General features: G+C 37.0%; 1 protein-coding gene and 1 long non-coding RNA gene across 2 annotated transcripts; both read right to left on the bottom strand.

The window, feature by feature from the left end:
• Nucleotides 1–1,575: 1,575 nt before the first annotated feature.
• On the bottom strand, nucleotides 1,576–3,487 carry LOC105147944 (uncharacterized). The gene is made up of 5 exons (XM_011059328.2): nucleotides 3,191–3,487; nucleotides 2,827–3,014; nucleotides 2,632–2,752; nucleotides 2,162–2,443; nucleotides 1,576–2,055 (listed from the first exon to the last, which is right to left on the bottom strand). The coding sequence occupies exons 1-5, from the start codon at nucleotides 3,260–3,262 to the stop codon at nucleotides 1,642–1,644; spliced, it is 1,077 nt and encodes a 358-aa protein (XP_011057630.1). The 5' UTR covers nucleotides 3,263–3,487; the 3' UTR covers nucleotides 1,576–1,641.
• A 9,149-nt stretch (nucleotides 3,488–12,636) lies between these two features.
• LOC147909844 (uncharacterized) lies at nucleotides 12,637–15,592 on the bottom strand. Its single transcript, XR_015545197.1, has 2 exons — nucleotides 13,731–15,592; nucleotides 12,637–13,338 (listed from the first exon to the last, which is right to left on the bottom strand). It is a non-coding gene; the product is annotated as an uncharacterized LOC147909844 (long non-coding RNA).
• Between the last annotated feature and the right edge of the window lie 1,548 nt (nucleotides 15,593–17,140).

Genomic DNA, 17,140 nt, shown 5'->3' with positions numbered 1-17,140 from the left:
AAAAAGGTTGAGCACAGAAATTGTTGAGCTACAAATTCGTTTCTCAGCAAAGTGGCAGCTGTGCTCACGGTCGTGGCCATATCAGCTTTTGAATCACGATAATAAAGATGGTACCGGCGATGTATGTATTATTGATGAATTCGCATTTATCAATTTTTTTTTGTTCGTTCTCCTTTAAAGTGCATTTTTTTATAACCTGGGACTATATCGTTTTCAGCGCTTTAAGTATATGCAAGTTAATCGCTCGTGCGCAGACGCTTATGAAATTTTAATTACTATCATTTGCAATCGGAAACCCATCGACGTATCCGTCAGTAATTTTATAATTAAATATAAAATATGAGTTGTGTCACGCATTTATTTATTATCGAATTAATTTTATCAATTAATTTAATCAACCGGTGACACATTATCTGTTTGTTATCAAACGTACAGCTCTAATGAATGTTTATAAATATAATTTTCGTTGGATGTATTTCTTCTTCATTAATATGCCGTGGTAAAACTTGAGAAACAGCGTCATAAAAATGGAAAAATAAATTACATGGCCGCGCGACGATTATATCGTGACGGGAAGACGAAACGAAGGATGGACCATGTCCTCCTCTCCTCTTCGTCCCTGTTTCACTTTGCATTTTCGCGCCTACTTAGTAAGGTCGAAAAGAGAAACGGATGGAAGCGAACGGATGATCGGGCAGCCATTAAGGCGAATCGTGGAGCTAATCGCTGTCGTTGATGGGACATGGGACTGCTCCTCGGAGTCCATCGGTGAGTGGCTCGGCTGACACGTCAACAAGTGAAACACTTTTTAAGCTAAAGAGTGTTTCGCCAAGAGTGCACTTAAGGACAGATGCAGTTTGCTACTGCATCGCCGGACACCGTTGTGAGACGGATGATGGAGGAATGGATTTCTGATGGAAATGAATTCATTAAAATAAAATAATGTATGAATTTACGTGGTTTCTACGTTAACTTAACGTACGAAGTGCTACGAAAGCTACGAGATATAGTCTTCACCCGATGAGCACTAATTACGAGCTTCAAGATTACCTGCTTCCTAGTAACGAAGGTCTGCTTTTCAAGGGCAAAGATCGTGTAATCTAGAGGAATCGTTTCTCGTGGACGTGGATTGACGGATGATTGATGAGGGCTCACGGTGCTGAAGCACCGCCTACATGATTTTTATAATTAAAGACCGGGATACTAATAGTTATTTTGTTATCTCTCTCTTATATAGCAAGCGTGTAAGGAAGAATTCGTATTAACCCTTCCAAGATGAAAGAAATGAAGTATTGAATTAAATTAATTCTGTATTTTAATTTTAAACTTTTTGATAAATACATACATAATAACATGGTGAACGAGTCATTAAGCGTGTACATGTGTATATGATGTTTGAGTATATATAATGCATAAATGTATTTGACTCTAAAATTAGTCTAATACCGTAAAACAATTATATATTTATATAACAAAAAATAATAGAAATAAGATAAATGTATTTATTTATTTTTATTTTTATTTTTTATTTACTTTTATTAAAAATAAGATAAATCTTATTTTTATTGTTTCGTGTTATAAAAATATATAATCATTTTACCGTATAATTTTTATTCCAACGACATTATTATTATATAATTACTACAGCTTTTTCTTTTGATTGATTGCTTTTGGTATAGTGCTTCGTACATGGGCATATTTTGGATTTTTCGTAAACTTGGGTCGATAATCGGATGAACTCACTGATTTATACGGTGATAAATTTATATTTGATATTGAGTGGCATACTTTTGTAGATTCGTTAGATTTTTTAACAGGTGTAGCATTTCCAATTGCGCCAATACTTTTACGTCTCTCGAAAATACTATCTTTTGTTGCGTGCTGTTTAGACGAATTTGGTGTTTTAGGGGAGATAGTACTTGATTTACAATTGTTAATCAATGTTCTGGTCTTAATTGAAATGCCACTGGAACTGGAATAGCTATTAATTAAAGATGATTTTTGAACTTTTGGCGTAACTTCTTTTGATGATCTTGTCAATTGTAAAAATGATTGCTGTAAAATAAATAAATATATGCATAAATAATATATTTTGTTACATAGATATTTTATCTTAAAATTATATTGTTTATCATATTATTAATATTACTATCATTCTTACTTCTAAATGATTCAGTTTTTTCATAATATTCATAACAGACTTTCGTATTTCCTTCAATGATACATGAAAAAGATCACTTGATACATCAGACTTTTGTATTTCGTTCAATGATACTTGACAAGGATCACTTGATGAATCTGTTTCACCAATCCTTTCAACATCTGTGAGATCTTTAAAAACGTCCTCGTTGTTAGTTTCCTTCGGGAATTCTTCGCGAATAAAAGTATCAGATCTGCTAATGTTGCTGCTAACGTAAATCGCAGGATTCGATCGTGAAATAAACTGTAGATAAATGACAAATTGAAATTAATAATGTGCTAGATAATATATATATATATAAAATAGATAAATTACAATTAATTAATAATTTGACTTATATTTATGTACATACATATAAAATTATCAAAGTTAAATTATTCATTAATTAGTGATAAAACATTTCAAAGAAGTAATGCGATAACGAAATTTACCTTCTTATCGTTTTGCAACTTATTGAAAAAATTTTCTCGTTCTTTTTTAATATCTTTTAATGAAATATCAGAAAAAGAAGACTCCTCATCCGTAGCAGATTGAAAATCTTGAAATCTAAAACTATAAAACTATTGTCATAAAAAATGCATATTCATAAAGAATCGTTAGACTATATATTAAAATTTCAAAACAACCTGCACACATCCTCGTTAGGTTCCTGTTTCATCTGTACAACCGAAGTTTCTAGAGTGACAGCAGCGCTTGTGCTATTACATATTTGTAACGGATTGTTCTTGTCAAAGTCCTTTTTTATGAGTACCAGAAGCACATGATGTATAGTAGACATTATTTGTTCTTCGGTTAAAGGTGTGATGGCATCATTCTGAAATATACACGTAACAATCACAAATTATATGAAAAATTTCACAGGATGTGCGTTAACTTGTACTCGTTAAACACACATATACACACAAATAGAATAACAGTCGTTATTCACGTGGACACTATATATTTTACTCTCGGTGATAACATATGGTTCTTAATCGAACAAATACTTACATGCGGTGAAGAAGTTCTTGTGTAACGATTGATTAGACGCGAAAACTCTTGCGCAAAGTTTAACACGCTCATTTTCGACTTTCTACTGCACGACAGACTCGAATGATGTACGCAAACGAACTAGTTTCAAATGACTGCTCGATCGAGCGACTTTGTATACAAATTCATCATAATGACCTCCTGATACATATTATTCGCAGTAACGGCGGACAGTGTTGATAATTCTCTCGTTCTTTTCAACGCACGTTTTTGAAGAGTTACAAATATGTTTCAGAAAAGAATAAACGCGATTTAATAATTAAATATATTTCTTCGTACTTTAAAAACTACTTGCCTGTCTCTTTCTTAAGTATTTTTGCGACACAATTCGTACCTTTCAATTATTACATTTTCTTTAAGTCTGATTTATATAAGACACAGAACACGAGTTACAGGTCGCAAGATGTTGTGTCAGCCAATCTAATGCGTCAATTTTAAAAATGACTTCGCGATTGGCTAACGCTACAAGCTTGCGTTCTGTGTCTTATATAAATCAGACTTAAAAAAAATGTAATAATTGAAAGGTACGAATTGTGTTGCAAAAATACTTAAGAAAGAGACAGGCAAGTAGTTTCTAAAGTACGAAGAAATATATTTAATTATTAAATCGCATTTATTCTTTGTAGATGTAGATGTAGATCGGGCTTTAAACTAATTTTTTAATAAATAAAAACGCGGAAAAATATTCGTCCAGATAAAAAGATTTTAATTTTTTCATTATTTATAACATGGTAATATTAGTATAAAAATTGTATAAAATCCACTTAAATTAATTAATCAACTTAATTTAATGGATCGATATCAAGTGATCAGATACACAATAAAATTTTTGAAATCCATGCAGGTTACTCTATCTATATTTATGGGAATCATCATTTTCTCTGTAACTGAACTACTCTGCTCCCACGAGCCATCTCCGAAGTAGTTTCTAAAGTACAATGTGGCCACTCCTCCGCTCTGCCAATTATTCCCTGCCACACGTCGGGCACTGATGGAGCAGCCCGCGAGAGAAGAGGCGTAGGGACATGATAAATCTCCCTCGGGGGAAAAACTAGCCGCCCAAAAATATATGCACGCCGGAGATGGATGGGTGGAGTGCAAGGGCGGTGCCCGGGTACGCAGAGAGAGTTTCGTCTCAGTTTGTTTCTCGGGACTCCTTCTCCGTAACCTGGTCCCTTTCTCTCCTCCATCCCTTGTCGCCCTTGTGCACAGCGTGGTGTCTTTTTGTGAATTTTTTGGCGATCGACCGATTAGGGGAAGGCGGCGCTCGTCAGTCAACTCGGTGGATGAATCTTCGGCGTATGCAGATATGCGCGCGTCGCCACTCTTGGGACTGACTTAAAAAATAAAATTGTATGCGCGATAAAATTTAACAACGCGTTCGACACCGCACCAGCTGCTCGTTGAGAGCGCGTGTCTTCCATCTGGAAGCTGAGCTAGTGATTAATAAAAGCCGTCACGATCATTGAAAAAGGTATTAAAAGACTCTTATAAAGTGTTAACTTTTCTTATACGAAAGATTCGAAAAGTGATAACCTCATTATAAATTCTAATGAATGAAAAGGAAACGATTCATACATATATGATAGAAAACTAAATAAGTATACAGTGAGTGCAAAAAGAATTCGTACAGAGGAAATATTTTTTAAAAGCTTTATTTTAAAAAAATAAATATTATCCAGCGAGAAATGAGTCACCGAATCAATGTCAAATCGATATCGATACGATGATTTTAACATCAATTTAATAACGTTGGCGATTTTTGTTGAGTAATTAACAATTTATTTATAAAGAATAAAATAGACTGTATGTCCCTTAAAATTATATTTACCAAAAAGAATTTATTAATTATAGAAAATTTATCACCTGAAAAATAATCGAAAATTAAAAATTGTATTATTTGGATGCTCAAAATTATTTGTATAGTCGAAAAATTTAGTTTTTAAAATCAGGAAAATATGCAAAGCTCGTTTGTTTACGTTAGAACAGAATATATTCATTGTATGAAATTGCTAATTAATGTTTATTTTTCTACAAATAAGACTTATTTTATAAAAAATTTCCTTGTAAGAATACTATTTGCACTCACTGTATACACGAAAACCAGTTTAAAGAACATAAAGATATATAATTCTATACGTTAGGGTTAGATACAATTTGCAAGGCCAGTGTTTGAACGTTCACGTTACTCAGTCCTAGCAAAATATTCTCTTTTCCCTATATATCTCTCATCGTTGCTTCCGATACACTAATTTCGGCATGTCTTTACAAATGAAAGGCTTCGCTGCATCTGCATCGTTCCGTAGCAGCTTCTCAAATATTTATTATTTCCGATGCCGGATGTCCTCCGGCCAAAGCTCGAAAGGATACGACACTACGGAGGCGCATTTTCCTTCGCCGTTGCGAACCGCTAATGCACATGCAGTCGCATCCCAAACGAGATATGCCGGCGGTCGTTTGAAGTCTGAACATGTTTGAACAGCGGTCATTGTCTTGTCTTCAGTTTCTTCGTTTTCTGTTCTTCGTCACTGCCGCTACTGCCTCAGCATAGCAATCTCGGTTCAGATAAGAAACGAGTCAAGAGCCACGCGAAAAGCATTTTTTACGATTTCGAAGAAGAAACATTTCGAGCAGCGATACGTTATCATGCAGATTCTTCAATGATAATGAATGAATATATCACGTATAATTGCAATCGTTTTTTTTTACACTGCAGCAATTTTATTGCCACATTAAAAAAAAATAGAACAAGAGAAAATCATTACTATTTGATTTAAATATAATAAGAAATATCACAATTGTATAGTATCGGAAATTTTTGAAAATTACTTGGAACACCATCATAAAATCACTTAACTCGACCAGACATAAAGCATGTCTTATTTCGTGACCTAATATTTGACTTTCGCCACATTGGACCACAAGTCCACGTTCGACTGCCGCCGTTTGTTTGCAGTCTGCTTTCGGTTTCGGCTCGCGCCGGGTTGATTTAGGATTTAAGGATTTCCACGTTTGTTATTCGACGATCACGTGGATAAATATACTTGAGATGATTCCTCTATTTGAGTAACTGCGGGTGGGCTCGCCTATTATTCGCGTAGAACTTAATTAACCATTTGCGAATTCACACGAAGACAAGTTTATCGAATCCAAAATGAATAGAATATAAAAATTTTGTTAAGTGTATTTAAAAATATATTTAGGAATAAGTTTTGTATAAAGCAAACATCAACTCCAAATTTTTTTCAAGAATAAAGTATTACGAATCTTGCATATTATCTATTATTATTTTCTTGAAAGATCAAAAATTAAATTTAAACTATTATTATAAATTCGACCAGATAGTTGAATATGCGAATACAAAAGATTCGATTCTTCAGGCGGAAGACTTCGAGTCTAAGACACTCGGTCATGAGAAAAAAAGAAGACTCGGAAGTTTATCGAAAGAAAGAAGTGGTATCGTTTGTTTGGATAGTCTTTAACTGACCATTACACCTGAATGGACCGCTTCAAAATGAAAAAGGGCAGCCTGATCCTTGATCCGACCGGCCTACTTCCTGTGGAACCCGAATGGGTAGACCCTAGAAACCAACGGTCAATGGTAATAATGACGAATGTTCTCTCACTATGATTCCTGACGAACCGCGTATCGTTTCTACGTTTCCAACTGGTCTTACCTGATCTCCTTTTAAGCGTATTCGTCGACTCTTCGGGAACATTCGAAGAATCAACAAGACGCGCAAGAATCTTGGATCGCGTGATCGCAAAAAATCGCAGTATAGTGTCTCACTAACCGCGAGACACGATTTTTGATCTTCCAAGAACGATTCGTTCTACTCTTATGAAGGAAATTCACATCGCAGAATTGGCTTTAATATAACAACGTTACATATGGCTGATGCCTTTGACCACATTTACCCATTATGATTTTACGTGATTACGTGTGTCTTTCTACAGACAGTACACAATGGGAACGTCGTTCATTCCCAAAAAATAATGTAAAACAATACACTTAAGCGCTTTTTGTGCACACAATCGGTCACGTTTGCGAGTGAGAACTGCAATTTCGAAGTAATGATGAACATCCGTTATGGCGCGTAGATTGTCGCTATTATCGTTTACGACTGAAAATATAATGTTGTATCGAGAGCAAGTGATCCTTCCAACCACAAACCACATTCACCTTGAGTGTATTAAAGTGTCCAGCATCAGCTACGCTAAGATAGAAAATAACGACCTTTAAAAGTAAAGCCAATTTTGTTTAAATTATATGAGTACACATTATTTGCATACTGTGTAAAAAAAACAAAATATATATTATAATAAGATTGACATTGATAATAAAGTAACAATAATTTTATTCGTTAATTTAATTTTTTTTTCTCTTTTATTCGTTCAATTAGTCTTGTGTTCGATATATTAAAGAAAATAATAAACGCGCCGAGTTTAAATACAATAATTTTGCAAATTTAAGTGTCAAGTATTATATGTGTGCTCCTTGTAGCAAACAACTTGTCTCATCCATCATTTCCAGCAAGCTGCAACCGTCGCTGCTCTGCTTTCGTCGTCCAGGGAGTTGTCGGGTTTTAAAAGAGACAGCTCAGTGACATAACACGTCTCGTAAAGGAACACGTTCAGTGCGCGACGAAAATGAGAAGGCCGTTCGAAGGTAGCACCTTTTCTGCTCTTATATATGAATTCATCCTTCTTTCTGCAAATCGAAAGGCCGATCTACTGCCCTTGTACAACATCACCGGGCATTGTCGCTTCCCTTCCTTCCAATCGCTTGGGAGTTGCTTCCAAGGAATTGTTCGAGCACGAAGGAACTACGTCGTAACGTGGTGGGGACGTGAGTCGTGTGGCTGCACGCGTGTTTACTTAGGATCATCCCCCTCGGCCACCGGGATAATTCCGAAATCCCGTGCAAATCTCCGCGGCAGATACGGATTATAGTATGAAAATCGTTGCTAAAACGTGCATTAGGGCAAGGAAGTTAAGGCTTCGAACATAATGCTTCATTTTTCATATTAAAAATCTTATAAAATTCGTTCTGCAATAATGAAATACAATAATATAAAAATCAGAACATCTACCATCCCGCGTCACGATTTTCACGATTAGATGTGAGATTGGGACTAATCGACTTCCGCCAATAAATCAGCCGTATCAAACTAAGCTGCGCTTGTAACCTGATAACCGTACCGCCCTTTGCAGTTCCTGTTTGTTGTCGATACCGTTGGCTCGGTGTTCTCTTACAAGTCTCCACTTGCTGTCCAGAAGTTCGCCGGTTAGTTGGAAACGGGTCTCGAAACCGCTGGAAAGTTCCGCATGTAGTTTCTCCCGCTTCATCCACAAAGAACGCCAACTGTCGCCAACAGAGATACTGTCCAGATCACCACCGCCAGTGATTCATTAAAAATGTTGGAATAGCACTTGCGGTTTGATCCACCTGGTTTCCTGTCGCATTCCAGTCGATAAATTGATGCTAGATGATGACACTTTAAACGAGCGCTATCATCAAGGCGATTATCAAATTTACACATATATATTCGCATTGAAGATGTTACATAAGTTTGCATTGTTCATAATTCTATCTCGCCGATGTTTTTCACAATATAAAACAATATTGACAAGTGTTTGGAAATATACCGTGAGTTATTGAACGAAAGTAGCAATAATATCTTTTGTTGTAGAATAAAGTATAAACCACTAAGCCAACCTCGTCATTAGACCGTATTCGCGATTGGCGAGATAGCGTTGTTATTACAGAACTTCGTAATAACCTTTGACAAGTATATAACCAATTTTGGAACGATTCGTGATGTTGTAAAGCCGTTCAAGTCCGAATGATTTGTCCGAGCACGAGCACGAGCGCATGCAGTTTCCATAGATGTGCGACGCTCGTATCTTTTACGAGGTACCGTGCCATTCCGTTTATGGCAGATCGAGCAATAAAACGGAATCGCAAATAGAAATGCCGGAGCAAAGTGTGCAAGGTAAATGAAGCTGGCATATCGTCCTTGTGTCTCGAATATCGTACGGGTTGCAATGTACATGGAAATCGCTATGTCTAAATTGAATCGTACGTACTTCAACAAATCGGATTGTACGATTATATAGACTTTCCGATGATATATATATATATATATATATATATATATATATATATTGCATATAAACATTCATGTTAAAAGAAAATAATAAATAAAATAAAATACTATTATGGCATAAAATTTAAAGCCGATCAAAATGAAAATACATGATAGAATTGAAAAGAGAATCGAATAATCTATTTGAAATCATGTAAGCGATATCTATATCGATATGTATGCATTGAAAGCACATTGAGTTAGTATACAGTCTGAATACTAAATTAGATTTTGACGTAGGAGTTATTAATCGTTAGAGAAGTTACTCGGCTTCTAATAAGCGATGATAATTATAATTTAAATTTGCACATTAATGAAGCATGGCCTTTGTAGTCGAGCGGCTTTGTACTCTTGATCGCATGGTTTGCTCGCACTTGAGGCAACATCGTTTGTTAGTTATCGCTTGTTCACACTCCGTTATCGTGCGTATAATTTTCGAGAACGACGCCGTAGGCTGCACGCGCCCGTTTTGTTTTACTCACACACGCCGCACGTGTTCGCCACAACTAAGGTCTCGTGTGTCCTTTCCAGAAAATAATACGTCCGTTTAACTTCTTACGGTTCGCGGTGTCCCATATCCAAGCTGGAAGGGAAGTAGGTGTTACGGGGTGTGCCTGACCCTGGCATGGCGAGAGCACGATGTTCGAGTAACCGTAATAAAAACCCTCGAATAGAGAGGATCGCGTAAGGGTAGAAAAACGTTTCACTTGCTTTCCGCCCGCGACGATTCGTGGGCGTCAATGGGCGGGAAGAAGCTCTCGACAATACACTATATAATACGTACCATAAAGCACGAAGTTTATATTCGCAAACGTAGAGAAACGAGAAACTCGCGGAAAGCGGAGCGAGGGTATCGCGAGGTAAAAATTCACTTCCCGTTCGATCTGAGACAAAACGAAGATTTGCATAATGGTTCCGAGGAAATTTACCATCCCCGTGTGTGATCGGTATAATATACTCTTCCTGACATTTTTGAGACGTCGACGCTACGAAAATACACGGCTTCGAGTATCTGGTAATCGTACACTGCGCGATGAACACTTCTACTGGACTGAAAGAGAGAAGAAAAAAAAAATTGTACCGGCAAAAGGACATGTCTCTACGTTTCACGTGGCTTAACTGCTAAGGGTAGTTAGACGAGTCGAGAATGCATTCAAGGCCCGGAAGTGGGCGGAACTGCAGCCTGCGCTTCAGCATTGTACACAAGGACTCGATTTTTCCTCGCTCATGGGTCGTCCTGTATTATGTGGAGGACAGAAAGAAGGAGAGAGCGAGATAGCCTCGAAGCACCGGAGGCACTAAAAGGACATCCGATATCCGTAAATGCCGTAATAACAAGCACCGCGTTATCCTCGAAAACTTCAATATCTTCTTTTGCGAATCAGGCAGATGGAAGAAAATCTCTGCGGAGAATTCGTGTTCAAGAAATGATGTTATAGCGACAATATCAATGCCGATGAGATTTTTTTAAGATTTAACATGTATTAATAGAAATTATATACGACGAGACAATGGTGCGTTAAATCAAAATTTTATGCGCAAAGTGGCGCCTGTTTCTCGTTTATTATACTGAAATAAGTAATGGCTTGGTTTATCGAGCAGTCAATCAGAGGCGTCAGGATGATTACAATATGCAAAAACCAATTTCTCCTCCAGGTGCGGGTACGCTACCGTGCTACCGATTGGCAGAAAAAATATTGCAAACAACCCTGATGTTATATTCAACCGCCATAAAAAGCCAATTTCGGATACAATGGACCTCTATCGAGAGAAGGCAGATCATCTGCCGTTCGATATACGCGGAGGAGGTTCTCTATCTGCAAGGAGCGCGATCGAGGCTTGATTAAAAATGAGATTGCGGCAGCGCGATTTCAAGGTGGAAGATTAGACCGGGCTTCTTATTTGATTTGCAATTCGATATTTTTAGGTTCTTTTTAGGGTTCGAGCACGGTGCGGCCTCGAACCGAGGCATGATTTCATAGGACTATGACGATCTTGCGGTTTGATTGTGCGATACTTGGAGAAACGGATGTAACAATAACTTCGAATCTCCAATATATTGAAGCTATTCGATGTTTCGCACATTTTTATTGTTTGATAATTTTGTCGAATTTATTCAGTAAAGAATATCATATTGCAAGAACTGAATTTTGAAAAAAAAATTCTAGTTAACATTTTATAATATTAATATACAAATTATGTATCAAAGTAGTATAAAGTGGAGAATTTTCTCGGTATTCTTTGACACGCGCATATATTGTGACAGAAGTATTGACGCGCTGACAAAATACAGTCGGCTGCGCTCATTTTTGATGCACGAGTAACGGCGAGCCAGATAATCTCCGAAGCTCATTTCGAACCCGTTTCTTTATGCCGATGCTGGTGAATGGTTTCCCGCAGAGCGTCTCATTGCGAACTGCCCGTGCTGAATTAGAGCGGACATTTGGAGAAAGGATTTACTTTAATTCGCGCACAGAGTTGCTACGAATACGCTGTTGTCCGTTGGCAGGACAATGCCAAAGAGTAATCCGGCGGGAGATAAGTCTATCTTGTTTTAACAACGATTCGTATCCTTTCAAGTACCGTCAGACTTCACCTGGATTCGCCGAAACCTCGTTCCAGTCTTTGCAAAAAAAGCGCGAGAACTATTTTTGGTACTAATATTGAAACTTCAAAAGTTTCACCTGTTAACTTAGAACGTGATTATATTTTCATGTGAGATCTAACATAAATTTAAATTTAAATTACAATTTAAGTTGCGCGTCTAAATAACGAAATATATACGAATGCGATGTTATTTAGGCTCGCGATTTAAATTATAATTCCATTCTCAATGTTAGACGATTTGAATTAATATTGGTAACAAATAATGCAACAATAAATTATAATATTCGCATTTTAAAATTTAAATAACGCAATAATATTCGATTATTAAAAAAATGACTGAAGTAAGAAAAAGCAATTCTTGGAAGCAGTCTCATCAACCATAATTGTAGATGTTTATTAATCACACTTAGTGTCATGTATGTCTTTAGTAAAAACTACTCCCAATAATAGAGTCAGTTGATACAAAGGAATTACGTGTAATTAAAATATAAAACTGTTTATAAAAAAGTCATTAACAAAAAACATCCAGCTTGGTTCGTAGTCCTTTAATATTATTGTATTTATTTATTAAATTTAAATTTGAACGCCCTTCGTATATTTAACAAATATATGTATTTTAAACAAATATATATATTTTTTACGAAAATGTCTATTTCAAAGGTCATTTAAACAATTACAATGGAAAACTCTATAAAATTCGTGTTATTTCAATATTTCAAATATATTGTATAAGCTCGAAAAAATCACATGGCTCAGTAGCAACGTAAATGTGGAAAACCATAATTATTGCTGCACCATCAAAGACTAATTATCTGAAGCACACGCCTTCCCAAAGGCGTCTGGTCGTCACCTACGATGCCAGTTCGCCGTTAGACGCAATGATTAGAAGGCGCCTTTCTCCAATTAGTTTATTTCCAGTTGACCGTGGCCTCTCATTAACGTAGCTTCAACAGAAAAGGGCAAAAAATGCCTTCTGCTAATAATTAGCGGCTGCAACGCGTGTCGAATCCATCGAAGACTTCAACACACCGATTCCGCGTCCCTTTTTCGGTAAAGGGGTGGAGTTCTGGCAAAGTTTCGACGAGATTAGCCGGAATGACTGGACTGCGTGACTCGGACGCCATATGTCCCCATGAAATCTCCGAGCAAAGGGAAGGTGTTTGTAAGCCGAAAATAATTAACGGAATCAGGCGTGAAGTCGTCATAAGGCAAGGATAGCAAAGAGTGTGGCGCCAATTTGCGAAATGGACTTTCAACCTCGCCGCAGGAGATTTGGAATCCTTCTCTCGTTGTCCAGATGTCGTAGTCCACACGGAAGGTGTAACTAATAGACAGCATCTTCTACTGGCAGATCTGCAAAAATTTATTGACTAACATAGAAATATATTATGAGCAATTGAAATCTGATATAAAACAAGTAACGAAAATAACAAAAGGATTGCTATCTGACAAATACAAAAACATGTAAGATTTTTTCATACATGCAAAAAGAAGAAAATTGATTTATTTTCGCCAATTTTATATAGAGTTCTATTGAATTGAATTAGTATTCTTATATCCTTGACACCATCTGGATCGACCAAATCGAAGGGAGACAATAGGTGGAGAAATACAAAGAAATATAAGAAGGGGAAACTGTTGAGCAGCAAATTGGCTGCGAACCAATTTCTTCGATGCCACCAACAGCGCTAATTTGCTCATTACATCTTTGAAACCATCTAGAACGTAACATCCTTATCACCTACTTCTGTCATTCCTGAATGATCCCATTGATCAGCAAGTCCTTGGAAGTCACCGCGACGATCCTGAAATTTCGATGCCTGCCAAGCTAATCCCTCCGGCACCGAGCTTCCGGTTCGCACCAGATAATGATAGGTCACGAATCTGAAAATCGTAGTTCCGAACGGGAGGGAAGAAAAGACCCTCGAGACTTCCATTATGCCACTATTTCACCGCGAAAAATCTGACCTGCTAACGTGCAATAGATCGAGGGCAAATTACGCGCCCTTGCAGGGATGCATGCACCTGCTTCTCTCACGAGAGAAGGGGATGCTTCTGTAGATTCTTTATTTAGTGAGAGGGAAATTTCTCAAGCGTTCATCAATGACTCATTCTCTAGCTTTACGCATGCAATAGAATACACTTCTCCAAATACCTAAAAACGCACGCTAAAGAATTGATATCTTTACAACAATTTCTATATTATTTTAACCTATAGTTAGTATTTGCAAAGCAAAGTACGAATTGGTATAATCAATATATGCTATTACCGGTATATTTATGTGTGAGAAAAATTTTGTAATTACTTTATGATATATTTCCGAAAAAATAGCATCGTTTCCCCGAACATTTTGATGGGACCATCCGACGCGTCTAAGAGTCGTTTCGCTCGTTTTTATTAGACTCTGTCAAAAAGCGAGCTTTTACTGCCGAAAATCGATGATTTGTTCCCGACGAGCTCAGCAGGGCAGCGAGCCAGCCAACTCGAGGCGAGCGAATCTTGTGTCTGTCGATGATTTACACACGCCCACGTAACGAATCTATTAATTATTTATGGACTTGCAAAATTTATTTACGGCACACCGCGGGGAACCGCACTGCCCTATGCCCCCGAGGCTCTTCCTTCAGAATATGCGCTTAGCATAATGGCGATTCCTTTACGTGCTCTTATAAAGCTCAGAACTCATTCCTCGCCTCGAGCGCGCCTGTGTTATCCCCTTTTTAAAGGCAGGATGCGTCATATTAAAATGGCAAGTTGTTTTCATAAATAATTTTTAGTCACAATATTCTTATCTGACGTTATTCGTGAATTATACTAATTTAAGCGCACTAATTTAATGCTTTTATTACGAAAGAAATGGAAATGCACGTTAAGCGTAAGTCATTAAGCACGAATGCGAAGCCATATGAAAGAAGAATGAAGCAATTAAGTCGGTAGCGAAAAAACAGCGAGAGGAGATAGTATTTAAAAGCAATTCACAGTAAGCCAACATCACGAATGCCGGCGAATTCTTCAGGAGAGATCTCGGCACGACAAACGATCACACGCCCATTTGACGAAAAAGTTCTCACTCATCGAGTGCAGCGGCAGCGAAATGTAAGATGCACTTTTCTTGCCCGATGCTCCACCTTGGCATTTATGGTGTGACACGCCAATTGCCGCGGCAGATGTCTGACGTAGCGGCGACATTCCGTTTCAGTGACAATTTGACGTCTACGGAATTCCGAAATTACTTAGTTAGGGCAGCTCCGTTACAAAATGCATCGCAACGTTTGTCGGTATCTCCTTATATGGAACTCAAAAATTAAAATAATGATATATAACGTTGAATTGAAAAATATATAATGTTAAATCTCTAATTTATAAACATAAAATATTAGCACAAAATTTATATAAAATGTATAGTAAAATTATAAAATATATAAAGTACGAAGATCACAAAATTCCCTTTCATAATATTTTCGATTAAATTCAAGGAGAACCGCATATTCTTTCGAAGAAATCACTTAAGTCTTGTAGAATACAATTAATTGATCATTAACGAATATATAGACACGTAGCAATTTATTTCCTCAAAATTTAAAATGCCTTCGAACCTTCGAAAAGTATGTTTGTGTAACAGAAAAAAAGAAAATATTCGTAATATATAACATATATTTGTAAATATATTTATACTTTTTAGAAGATATATTTATTACTGTTAACTATATCAAATTAATATAATTGTATAATTGTAATTCTTCAATCTTCCAAAATTTTAATGTCAAAGTTTCGAATCTTCAAAGTTTCAACATTCAAGTATCAATATATTATAAAAGCATCGTCGATAAAACGCTGTCTCATTATATCGTAACAACGAATTATTTTGAAAGATATCGATCTTTATTACCACATATCATCGTGCTCCTTTTTTCTTCATGATGCTTCTGATATTTTAACGAAAAAGAAGAGATAATTCTTATTTGGCCTCATTAAAGAATCCTCTTCGTGCGAATTCGTGAAACGGCAAAATGACTCCAAAAGCAACAGCGCACTTATGCACCGCGTATAATCACTAAATGACGCATCATACTACCTTGTTTGCCAGCACGCGCGTGTTTCAATTACAGAATAATTATCGTGCCTGTCTGGCGTTGCGAAGAGCGCCGCTTAGTTTGAACGACGTTTCAAGATGTTGCCTTTGATGGTTCGGCTGGAGGGAAGCTGGCAGTTCAGACCCATCGAAAGGCAACCGGTTAGACTTGAAGGTACTTCGGGCCTCTTCCAAAGCTTTAACCAGCAGGTTTGCGCAATCGGGTAGGATTTTTGAAAAATACGCAAAACCGTAGATGTTAAGACTTTAATAGGTAAGTGAAACATGCAATATCTCACGAAGAAAATGTACTCGAGCAGTATAAGCGTTTAAACAACAGGGATACTTTGTTCTTCGCTACTCGCCAAGTAGATTGCGAATACAAGATGAACGTTGATTAAGAATTTTTTTGCGTACGGCGAAAATCGCGGGCGAACCGGTATCTGACGTAAATCACCGACGAATTTTCTGAACGAAATCGCGGGCATTCGTCAGGTCTACTCAAATTACCCAATGAGGCTGAATCAGGCCGTCGGTTTTTCTTCGCAGGTTTATCGTAGTATCGGCGACAAGAGAACCCCGACAAAAAGCAAAATTGCCGTACTTACAAATGATGCGCCGAAACGAGCCTCGAAGGGGCACCTTCGTCGCTGAAAAACTCTTCGGCCGCGTGATCAAAGGATCGCTTTCGATTCTCGTGTAAGAACATAATTTGCTGTAGTTTTCCTCGCTGCCTGTTGAAATCTCTCACTGTTTCTTTTATCGAATTATTTATGTGACGATGAGACACGTGCGTATACATTTAAAGATTTGATTAAATAATCAAAGCAATTTTATGCAAACCTTTAAATTTAGTAAAAGTATCCCGATGATTCGTAATAGAGATATTTATCTCTTTTATTGATAATCCTTTCATAACCAGACACCGCTGTACGTGATGAGTGAATAATTAATTATTTTCATCGAACGATTTTAGTCACCTGTAGCAAATTGTAGCAGCTCAAATATCATTATCGACATAATGCTTCCATTTAATCACAATATTTTAACATAATTACATGTAAATTCTGATCCTGACCGCG

This window comes from Acromyrmex echinatior, chromosome 5, assembly GCF_024713525.1.
Source record: "Acromyrmex echinatior isolate Ae372 chromosome 5, ASM2471352v2, whole genome shotgun sequence".
Lineage (NCBI taxonomy): Eukaryota > Metazoa > Arthropoda > Insecta > Hymenoptera > Formicidae > Acromyrmex > Acromyrmex echinatior.
The sequence above is the reverse complement of the archived record's forward strand: the minus strand, read 5'-3'. Positions and strand labels throughout refer to the sequence as shown.

What these genes read in the sequence shown, in the direction of transcription:
- LOC105147944 (XM_011059328.2), bottom strand. Translation starts at nt 3,262, where the DNA reads ATGAGCGTGTTAAACTTTGCGCAAGAGTTTTCGCGTCTAATCAATCGT. An exon ending in CCTAACGAGGATGTGTGCAG is followed by an intron (nt 2,753 to 2,826) that starts GTTGTTTTGAAA and finishes ATAGTTTTATAG; the next exon opens with TTTTAGATTTCAAGATTTTC. An exon ending in AAAAACTGAATCATTTAGAA is followed by an intron (nt 2,056 to 2,161) that starts GTAAGAATGATA and finishes TTTATTTTACAG; the next exon opens with CAATCATTTTTACAATTGAC.